Here is a 12,435-nt window from a genome sequence, read left to right on the forward strand (position 1 = left end):
AATTGGGCTGCGTCAGCTCTCTGTGAGCAAGTCAGACCAGTCTGCAGGTTTCCATATTAGTATTTAATTAGAGACCATTAAGATGAATCGGGAGTACTGTTAAAAGCCACATTTAACTGGAACTACTTTGCAACAAAGCGATTGTATGTGGCGTGTGTGTGTGTTTATGTATAAATAAGCCATCTAGAATTATAGCTGATATTACACAGAATTAGTTCAAGAAAGGGTCTGTCATATTGTCACAATCATCTATTCCACAGACGACTCTTAATGCACAAAGATATGAAGTCAGAGAAGCCATGGCCAATGAGGATGTCCAAGTATGAGAACTCTAAAAACTTGGCTGTATGGGAAGCTATATTTTTTATTCATTCTACAAATTTACAGTCATTCTCAAAATATTTCCAAAGTTAGTTTCTGGGGTTTTCAGGAAGTCATCCTGAAACAGTACCGATTGTAAACTATAGATGCTTTAAGAAAAAAAAAAAAAGAAAAAGAAATGTAGCTTCATTATTTTCAAGTGCCTATGATAGCTGCCTTTTTATGACTGAAGCAAAGCTAAATTTTCACTTGGCCTCTGTATGATTTGTACTGAATCATAAATTTTTGAGAATGAGTTTCACAATTACATTCATTCCACAGGATAGTTATAGGAAAGCAACATTAGCACCAGCTAAAATATGCTTCCATTTCAGCTTACACAAGCATTTCTACATTCTTTTCTTTAGGTGTTTGATTTTTGTTCCACTTTTACAGGACACCAATGGGTTTATTATTTAAGTAAGTATAAATTTTTCTACAAGTGAAATAGTGAAGCAATATGAAGTACAGACACAGAAAAGATTTGCAGTCGGCAGACAAAATTAAGGCAGAAAAAAATATCAGGGGCGGGTAAAGGTAGAGCAGAGCACCCTGGTCCTTCAAGGAAGGTTCAGAGGCAAAAGCGGCTCTGTTCCATGCTGTGCTATCATTCTGCAGGACACAGAGGCATAAATGCGACACACACAATGTGAGCTTTTCTGTCTGCCTCTAAAGCAGTTAGGGAGATAACAGCATGCTGTTTGAGTCAGAGGTAATGGAACTTTATTTTCCTCTCTCTTCTGCACTGCAAACCTTGCCAAAACATTCATTTGTTTCCATTATGGACCCAGCTATCTATCTAATAGGCAGCATAGCATCTCAGCAAGGGCTTGATTAAGTGTGGTGTTCCAAAGTATGAATCACATGCCTATCACTGGAGAAGAATTACTCTAAACTCATTTTTGTTCACTTGCTCATCAGCCACATGGTGTCTAGTAGTTTAATATATATACATTAAAAAAAAAATCCAAAGCTTACTAGTTTACCCGTTCTCACCTGCATTCAACCTTCAGCTTCCTACCTCATCATCCTTAAATATCAGATCCGGCTTCTGTGTTACTCGCAGTAGGGTATCCAATTATAAAAAGCCATACTTTCTTTTATTACTATCAAAACAACACGAAGTCCTGAGTATTAGTGTTTAGTTGTCTGAAAACTGCATTTGAATAGAAAGGTTTTCCATGAAACTTGACAATATAAAAATCCATTTGCTTTCCTGAATATTGTTAGCATTTTGCACAATTATTTTAATCCTGTTTTAGCTTACAGTTACTGAACTCTTTCCATATGCCAGGTATTGAGAGATGAAGTTGATGGCATGAAAACAAAGGAAAGTCATACGCTAAAGATACATTCTTAACATCCCTCCATTCCCCTTCTCCACTATCACACCCTATAGAAAATCTGGAAGGAGACAACATAAGATAGGTCCTACATTAAAATAGGGGTTTCAGACTTAATCTCTACATAAACTAACACCAGCCTAGGGTAAGAAAGAAGAAATTGCTGTGCGAGGGAACTGGAGGGAACATACCCTGAGTACATTTCCCAGCCAATTGTTGCTGTGTGGAAATGTAGGGTAAATGAGCTAGGGCTTCCAATTTCTCAAGGGGTGATACAAATCTATATTTTTATTTAAAATCCTCTGATATCTAAATGTTGACAACATATCCATTTTACACACACACACACACACACACACACACACACACACACCACTGTGACCTGTGATTTAAAGACTGCCCCTTACTGAACTGACAAGTAGAATTGGAGCTTCCTATAAAATAAGACAATGAGGCAGATGCCTGCCTGTAGAAGGCTGTGAGACTGGGCTCAAGACAATAAGACTATAGTGAAGCCTTTATCTGGGACTACAGCTAGACAAGGAAGCTTGCATACACATGGCCTGGCAATCAAACACTAGGGGAAAACGTGGGGATTGGGAAACTCCTTGGGTTTGGAAAGATATGTAGGTTGCACAGATCTTTTACCTCAGAGAGGGACAAGAGAATTCTTTGGTCTTAAAGCACTGAGCAGGGAGTTGGGTTGATATGGGCAAGATCAACATCTCAGTGACATCTCAGGGGTGGAAAGGAAGAAGGACTTTGAAGAGAAAGCACACCCAGAAAGATCAAATATGTTGCCCAAGGACAATACAACAGCTAGGGGCAGGGCCGGCATTAGAACAAGTTTCTGTTTCTAAAATTACTTCCTCTAGATAGATCCTTCCACCTTGCTACTTGACTGATTGATTGCTTGATTCTTACCCACAGCATTTGTTATAGAAACATTATAAAGGGAAAGTGGGTCAGTCTGTCATCTTCTCACACTATGAAAAGTAAAAAGAAACTAAAACATCAGGAGGTTTTATGTGTGATATAACTAAACCATAAAATACATCCACAAATGCAAATGAGGTAGATCCTAAATAAAGGCATGTTGATACAATTTTACATTTCATGTATTTAAAATACAGGATAATGCTATAATGTAAAATCATCTGTCTCCATTTTCTTTCGTATTATTTCTTGAAAGTTATAATCAGCATTTTATGTCACCTGGGTTTTCTTAATCTCGTATCATAAATTTATTAAATAGATTTTATTTAAATAAAAACATAAGTATATGAATATATAATGTGCATGTATAGATGTCATACATATATGTATGTGTGTGTGTGTGTGTGTATATATATATATATACATGTATATATATATGTATATATATACACACACACACATATATTTTTCTACTGGGAGAACTATAAAGTTTTTTGGATGCAGTATATTATATAAACACATGTCCAACATTCTCACACACAGAGCAATAGTCATAAAGGCAAATTACTTCATATCAAAGGTAAATGTTTCACTGCTCAGTTCTTATGGCTTTCTCTTACTCTCTTGAATTATTTTTTTCCATAAATTCCACAAGCTCAGCAATTGTTCATCTTTTAATACTTTCGGGATGATTATCATGAATGAAGAAGCATTACAGTTCAAATAAGAGAAAGAGTCTTGAAGGAAATTTTAAAAGTGCATTAAGGGTGCCATTTAAACCTATACCAAATAGGCAATGCTGATTTATTAGCTATGCCTTCTTCCATGGAAACAGTGGATGTTACACTAAGGTACATTAAGTTTAAATACTTAAATGGTGAAACAGATTACAAAGTGATTTTACTTAATAAACAATAGAGTTCTTCTATACCGACCTCCTCTAAAATTTGCTGAGGAGATAGTAACGTATTGAACCAAGAAAATGGATAGAATAGGTGGACGTGTAAGTAGGGTATGCATTCTCTGTGATTTCCCCACCACCTTATAGAAGGAGTATATGACTTTCTTTTTAATTGTGTTGTCTGAAATTGATGACTACCCTCTCCCTCTCATGAGCTAAATAACTGAATTTGCAAAAGACACAGGAAGAACCATGTCCTTCCCTAGTCTGTATCTAAAATAACAACAAATTCAAAATACAATAGGAGAAATCATGTAATAAATTCAAAATACAAAAGAGAAACACAAGTCAAAGGAAATGCAACTTCTAAATTATGATGATATGCTAGGAACGAGAGCATCAGGACTGTAAGATATCTGATTTCAAATCCCTAATGTTTTTGGAACGAAATCTTCTTTATAAATAGGTAAGTTCCTTGGTACATTATCCATGATCCCAGATTTTAGGTCTACATCTACTGTAATGAAACAAACAACAATCACTATTCAATAGTAACTAAAATAACATAAAGGGGAGCCTGGGTGGCTTAGTCGGTTAAGCGTCCGACTCTAGATTCCAGCTCAGGTCGTGATCTCATGGTTCATGAGATGCAGCCGAGTGTCAGGCTGTATGCTGACATGACAGAGCCTGCTTGGGATTCTCTCTCTCCCTTTCTCTGCCCCTCCTCCGCTCATGTGCACACACTCTGTCTCTTGTTTATTTTATGAATAAACATTTAAAAATATAAAAATAACATAAATAATATGGGTTCTAGGTCACAGCTGGTTATTGACAGAATAGGAAATAGGAATGTGATTTTCCAAATTATATTTGTCTAAGAAAGGGTGCATGTTTTATTTTTATTTTTTACCTAGGTACAACCTCTTTTCGTTAAAAAAAATTTAACAAAATAAATAGGATAATGCTATGGAAAGGCGAACCATTCTTACCTGTGCCCCCAAGGGGGCAGAGCTACAGTATAATACTGACCAGCCAGGAAAGATCATAGAGAATGTCAAAGTGAGTGAAGCAGTTCAGGCATTTCTTGAAAAGGAAGTTTGGAGGGAGGCAGTAGGGGTCAGTGATTAGGAATACAGGTTCTGGAGTCATATCCAGATGACTTTGGGTAAATCTTTGTTTCACAATTTTGGGACAGTTATTGAATGTCTCTGGGTGTTTTAGGTTCCCTTTCTATAAATGATAAAAGCAACTACCTCTTGTTTTTTGTGAGAATTGTATGAGATAAATGGTAAACACTTAGGTCTCTGCTTGGCATATATGAAGAGCTCAATAAATGTTAGATTTTATCAAATTAGGGGATTGTTGTTAAAAGTGAATGGGATTTCTGGTTATGGCAGACAAACTGGTAAGAGACCATTTCTCCTGCTGAGATCAAGCAGGAAAGATAAATAACATATGGAAAGCACCCGTTGAAGGCATCAGGTGGCCATCAAAGAGCAAAGACTTGAAAAGCCAAGATTCCAGAGAGAGGAAATCACAGAAGTGAATGCAATACCACCTTCCTGTCAAGGCATTTGGTAATTTACAAGCAAGATTCAGACATTGAGAAACTGAACAAAACTTCAGACAAACCGTGAAATCATGACCTGAGCCGAAGTCGGAGGCTCAACTGACTGAGCCACCCAGGCGCCCCCGAAGGACTACTTTCTAAAAGTAAGTGCTAACCCAAAATTTAGCAGTCTTTACAAGAACTAATGCTCAACTTTGAAAGAGCTTAGCCCTGACAGTATTAAAGTAATCTGTTTGGTATTAAGGAGGGCACTTATGTTGAACACTGCATATTATATGTATGTGATGAATCACTCAATTCTATTCTTGAAATAAATATTACACTATATGTTAATTAACTAGAATTAAATAAAAATTTGGAAAAATTAGAAATGTTTGCCAATTAAAAAAAAGTAATCTGTTCCATCCTACCTGTCAAACAAAAAATGTAAACCCTCTCTGGAGGAAGAAAACAATGTCCACAACCTCCATCTATTCCTTTAGTAGTTTGTAAACAATGCCCAACATTCAATCAAAAATTATCTAGCATAAAAGGAGACACAGCCGAATAGACACAAAAGAAGACATCCAGATGGCTGACAGACACATGAAAAAATGCTCAACATCACTCATCATGATGGAACTACAAATCAAAACCACCACAAGATACCACCTCACACCTCTCAGAATGGCTAACATTAACAACTCAGGCAACAACAGATGTTGGCAAGGATACAGGGAAAGAAGATCTCTTTTGCACTGCTGGTGGGAATGCAAACTGGTGCGGCCACTCTGGAAAACAGTATAGAGGTTCTTCAGAAAGTTACAAATACAGCTACCCTATGACCCAGCAATTGCACTACTAGGTATTTATCCAAGGGATACAGGTGTGCGATTTCAAACATTGGGGAACATGCACCCCAATGTTTATAGCAGCACTATCAACAATGGCCAAAGTATGGAAAGAGCCCAAATATCCACTGAAGGGTGAATGGATAAAGATGAAAAGGTACACACATACAATGGAGTATTGCTCAGCAATCAAAAAGAATGAAATCTTGCTATTTGCAACTACGTGGATGGAACTAGAGGGTATAAAATGCTAAGTGAAATTAGAGAAAGACAAATATCATATGACATCACTCAGGTGTATGAGGAATTTAAGATACAAAACAGATGAACATAAGGAAAGGGAAACAAAAATAATATAAAAACAGGGAGGGGGACAAAACATAAAAGACTCTTAAATATAGAGAACAGACAAAGGGTTGCTGGAGGGATTGTGGGAGGGGGGATGGGCTAGATGGGTAAGGGGCAGGAATCGTGGTTGCACTATATGCTAATTAACTTGGATGTAAATTAAAAATAAATTAATTAATTAACACAAAAAAAGCCATGACCAATGAATGAAAATCTAGAGGAAAAGAAAAAAAAATACAGCTGATAGAAAGAGACCCAGAGGCAATCTAGATATTAGTTATCAGCCATGAACTTTAAAGGAACTGTTATTAATATATTAAGTCAGTAGATGAGAAGATGGTTAATTTTATCAGGTAATTAAATCTATGCACAAGAAACAAATGGATACTGTGAAATTGGAAAATGCATTCATAAAGGGAACAGTTGGTAATCTGACAGGAAATTAAGAAAAAGACAGTATGTTTTTTGTGATTTGGCTTCATCCTAAGTAAACTATTTCTTTGAAGTTAACTACAATAAACAGCTGCGTAACAATAACTTAAAACAGAATTTTAAATCTTTGGTTCCAGAATACAGAGTGACAATCAGGAGAGATAGCTTACTTCTTTAAATGAATCCATGCTGCCATGACTTCTCTCACTAGTATGGCTAAGAGAACATTGGGACTGTGGTGAAGGATCATCAAATGCCACGAGCCAATCTGTGTTCACTCTTATTTTAAACATCAGTAGTACTTCCCTATCTCAATCATATTACAAGCCAGATTAGTATAAGTGCAAATATATGTTCTCATTTATTGACCATTATTGATCTGGTTGGCACATGAAAAATTATGCTGTTGGAAAAATGACCATACGTGGGACATGAGAGTTGAAAGACATCTGAGTGGTTAGGATGGGCAGTTGATACATTAACAATTAACACAGGAAACATCATTAGCTACTGACATAAATCACTTGATGGAAATAAAGATGAAATTTGCGTCAGTAAGTTTACTTGATGCATTACTAATTTTACTCTACGATTTAAACAAGTCCTCTATTGGTAGTTTCTGCATAAATCAGATTTTTTTCTTCTCATTCACACAAAATGAAATGAAATGAGTAACATAAAATAAAATAAAAAAAAGTTGGCTTAGCCAGTTAGTAGCAACTATTACAGAAAGAATTGTGTTTTACTTCCCTATCTATAATGTTGATTCTGCAAGTTTAAGCTGGACAGGAACACAAAATTATACTCTTATTATGTCTTTACGATTTTGTTAGCTCTATACCTTAACTCAGAATACTTCTAACTTTGTGAGATTGTGATTGTGTCATCTGTTGGAGTCAGAAAAAAAGATCCTTAAACACCAAACATTAACCAATATTTTTAAAAAACAAATGAGAAATAGACTTGTGAATTGCTATGCATAATGTCCTTGAGAAAGAAAAAAAATGTGGAGGCATTTTGAGATTACTAAATTAGAGCCTTTAGTCCTGAATTTGTCCTTAACTAGTTCTGTGCCCACAAGCATGCCATTTAACCTTTCCGACTCAGTCTGCTTAGCTATAAAATAAAGATAATTGTGTATGATCTAATTCCATAATTAAGTCACACACATTTATTATTACTTTCATGTGCCAGTGCCTTTATGAATATTGAGAATATAGGACATTGTTGAAGAATTGAAAACTATACTATATGTGAAAGCATTTTGTCAAGGGTAATACATTATGCAAACAGCTATTTTATGCTATTGTGATTGTAAATGTTTTTCTAGAAGTGTCAGGAGCATATAGCTTTCCCTCAAATGCAAGGGAACACTTACTGTGGCAAATTTTACAAATAGAAATTTGCATCAACAAAATGAAATTCATGGCAATTATCAGAAAAAAAAGGTAGAATATGAAATAGAAAACTGCTTTCTAACCAGGACAGAGAAAGGGCAAGGCAAATAATAAAGTAATGACTTCTTTAGAACTCTGAGTTCAGAAGGACTAATGTTCAGTAGGATAATAGTCTGGGAATATAAAGAAAGTGTTAAAATTGCCTACTGGTATAATGTTACCCATGACAAAACAGGAAAACCATAGTGGAAAATTCTTCTTTGGTTAAAATAAAGAAAATAAAAAAAATATTTTAAAAATACCAAACCCCCTACAAAGAAGGAATAGGGAAAATGAACTGCTACTCTGCTAGGTGAGACACCCATGGAGAAAATGTAAATAAAGATGACAATTTTGATAATAAAGACTAGAGACAGAGACCACAGTACAAACACAAACCTCTGCTTCAAAAATGCCTACAGTTATTGAGATTTAAGACCCTAGACTTACGGACTCTGCATCTTTCCAGAAAACTTCCCACCATTGGTTAGAATAGTTGAAAACTAACATTCCATAATGTCACTATGCAGTTCCAGGATTACACTAGATTACACTATAGATACACCATATATATATATAATATATATATTCATATTATATATGAATGATAGACTATGATATCAAAACATACCTCTGGATAAAGAAGCACCAAGCAGACCAGATCCTATATTATATTCCACATGGAAGAATTCTTCAAAGGAGTGGAAATATTTAAAACGATTATAAGATTTTCAAAGGTTGACTTATGTCATTAAAATATAACTGTCCCTCACTTTATAGAAAAGATGCATTTCAGAAGACTTAACCAAAGTGAATAATTTTTAAATAGCCAGGGATTCATTTGCCAAGAAAAAAATAACTCTTCACATAAGATACTGAGTCTATGTTATTATAAATATTCATTAACCCATGGACTAATAATTGTCCATCATCAATTCACATTGTCAAAATTCCTCTCACGCCTAGTGACTACCTAAAATATCGCACAACTGTTCCTGGAATTTTATTCTTGTATTCTTTGTTTTCTTCCCTAAAAGTTTAGGATGTCTATTAGTCCTTAATTATACTGTCAACAGAGTTCTTAAACTTAACATACTATAATTCTAATTTAGACATTCTGTAAATTTAAGGCTATAATTTAATACATTTCCATTCTTTACTTTGTTAATGTGGTAAAATGAAGCAAACCATAAGTTTGAGTTCCATTATTCTTTCTGTCACTTAGGCCTCTAATTAATTTTTCCTTTCAGGGTGAAATAAATACTGGCCAAAGGAATTATGGGTCCTGATTGCTTTCAGTACTGGGGCATTGAGCCACACAAGCTTTCGTATATACTAATACTTTTGGAATTAGAACCAAAATATGTCACAGAAACAGACAAAGGAAAAACAAACAAAAAAATAAATATAAATAATCAGATTTAGATGAGAAATCCTTCCAAGTTGGAAATATTTTTTTCTTAGAGATATTTCATTATAATACCACTAGGATATAATTGTTTCATAATTTTATGCAACTCATTGATCATAATGTCAGGATATAAAATAAAACCCAAAGAATTAACAATCAGTGCCACCTAGTATATTAAAAATTTTTTTGTATGAAGCAAAACAAACCAACAGATGAGAAAATGATTTGAGGTTCATGACTGTAAAATGTCCCTTTCTTAACACTTGGAGAAAAAGATAGAGGTCAAGATCAAGGGGAAAGGAAATCATCAATATATTACTTACTTCTTTATATCCAAAGATGATGCGTCCATCCATGAGGAGGGTTGCCTGGAATGTGAAGCTTCCCAGGTTGTAGTTATCCTGGAGATGTACGTGGTCCCACTGGACAACAAGTGCTGTGCCTATCAACCCCATCGAAACAGAAGAAACACATTGATAAAAATATACCAATGAATTCGGGTGAGAGACTTCACAAAACCATGCATATAGTCTTCAAATCTAGTAGTTGTGCTCCTTGAATTTTATACGGTTAATTGGAATTCTTTATTGAAATTGTATTTGAGATATTTTTAAACAATTGAGTATTCTCTAAATATTTAGTAAAATCTAATCTCATACCGAGGTTAATATTGAGCCCAGTATGAGGGAATTTTGCCTTAGGAAGTCCATTCATGTTAATGGGTACTGTCTGCTTAAATTTCTATGAGCCACTTTCAAAATGCAGCCCAAGTGGATTGAATGCACTTCAAATATATTTGACAAATGCTAGGACAAAAAACGAACACATTCAGGAAAGCTAGAATCACTTGTAAAAGACCTGAAAATGTCTCTTCCATACTTAGAATTATACTCTTCCATGCTGAAAAAAATTCCAACACTAATGGGAATTTTCTTCTCTGGTTCACAATGCCTGTATTTCTTTCTTTGTTGTACTGCTTCAAAGAGGCTGCAAGGTAGCTTAAAGGGCCCTAGGCAAAGATTTCTGAAGTCCTCTTCAAGTTCAAGTACACTGGGATAAATGAGTCTTCAGTGGTATGTATCATATTCTGATGAGTCAATCTGCCAGTATTTGCCATAAAACTATTAACACGAAATATAAACTGAAACAGTTTAATAGCCACCAATGAGAATTCATAGTTTTGTTTTAACGGACATTGTGTCTTTTCTTTCTTTTTTTCTTTCTTTTTTTTTTTTTTTTCTAAAAGAAAACAAATGAGGAGCTAAGGCTTTTGCTTAGTTCTAAGTATTGGATTTTTTGTTTGGTTAAAAAATAGTCCTGTTTACATTCTGTGAAAAAATGTTTTACAGAAATGAAAAATGTTTTACAGAAAAATGAAATCCACAGAACCAAAAGAGATAAGCTTATCTCCCAGGTCAGTAAACATGTGATTAAAAAGGAAAAAAGAAAAACCAAGATCGTACGACAGAGAGCTTGTGGGTTAGTGAAGATGCAGAGATGCTAGGAGGGTGGTGTGCCCGGGAGTGTCCTGGTGTGTAAAGCTCCGTACCTCTTCCCACATACCTTGCCCTGTGCACTTCATCCATCTGACTGCTCGTGAGTTAATTCCTGTACCTGATGATTGATGTAAAACAGAATACTGTCTTCACTGTGTTTTTGAGTTCAACTTACTGCTGAAAGCTTTTAACCATGATGGGGACATAGTAGGCTTCTGAATTTCCCTCCTCCCTTGGAACACACCTAACACACGTGTAGCTACACACAGAACAGTTTCCTGTGGGAGAAATCGAAAGCTGAATAACTGCTATAATTTGGGCAACTGAGAAAATACCCACATTGAAACTGCATGCATCTGGGTTCTGTGATCCTCTCCGGAGCCCAAAAGAGCCAGTGGGCACTTTCTCCACCTTCTCCCTTTGCTCACTCTGACAACAAAACCAGGTCACCAACATCCTTCTGGAAAAGAGCTTGCACACATGTCAGGCACCCAGCTTTTGTGGCTGCAGCCTGAGAGCCAGGCTCCCAGACCACCTAGTTCTTACAGACAACTGGATTTGCATTGCAAGTCCCAAGGATGGTAGCAAACAAAGAAGCAACAGGTGTGTCCTTGGGTACTTGCCATGGCTATCCTCCCCCTCCCCCACCTAACCCAGGGCTTAGCAGAGAGAGCAGGCAAAATGCCCATTCTCCTAGTCTTTCCCTGGAAGGGGTGTGACTACCTACTTTATAAGCTGTAGCATGACTGTCCAGCTTCTACTTAGTTCATCTAGGTGCTGACTGTTATCTTCCCATGGCCAAAGAGAGCCAATTAGCACTTCCCCCACCATCTCCCTCCAGATAACTCCAACAATAAAACAAGTTGCCAGTATCTATCTTGAAAGAAATGGTCCATATATCTAGTGTCCCCACTTTTACAGCTGTCATCCAGGTTTTAGGCACCCAAATCACCTTGCTCTGATAGCCAATGAGGCTTATATTTACAAGACCTAGAAGATGATGACAAATAAACAGTTTCTAAATGGGTGAAGGAGCACCCCCTTATGACTATATATATCCCAGCTTGGTGCAGAAAGACCAGGAAAAAATGCCTATCTCAGTTTCTCCCCAGAAGCACTTTGCATACGTTCTTAGCTCCTGCCTGAGGGTCTGGCCACAGATAAACCCTGCATGTAGGTGTTGACTGTGATCCTGCCCTCTGAAACACTGATGGCTTCTTGGCACATTCTCGACTACTGGGAACCACCAAGAACAAAAACAGTAGCAGGGACAATCATAGAGGTTTGAGAGATAATCAGGAGCTTGGGCGGGACTGACTGATGTGCTTTGTGTCCTGCATAAGCCACTTTGACAAGATTCAAGGATTCTGCT

General features: G+C 36.3%; 1 protein-coding gene across 2 annotated transcripts in view; it reads right to left on the reverse strand.

The window, feature by feature from the left end:
* The window catches only part of PLXDC2 (plexin domain containing 2), a 457,733-nt gene that overhangs the window by 117,522 nt on the left and 327,776 nt on the right, over nucleotides 1-12,435 (reverse strand). For both annotated transcript variants that reach the window (XM_040451269.1, XM_040451268.1), the window contains exon 6: nucleotides 9,891-10,009. In XM_040451269.1, coding sequence (XP_040307203.1) covers nucleotides 9,891-10,009 — 119 coding nt within the window. The remainder of the gene's footprint in view (nucleotides 1-9,890; nucleotides 10,010-12,435) is intronic.

Source organism: Herpailurus yagouaroundi, unplaced genomic scaffold (genome assembly GCF_014898765.1).
Source record: "Herpailurus yagouaroundi ecotype Mexico unplaced genomic scaffold, PumYag 203, whole genome shotgun sequence".
Taxonomy (NCBI): Eukaryota; Metazoa; Chordata; class Mammalia; order Carnivora; family Felidae; genus Herpailurus; species Herpailurus yagouaroundi.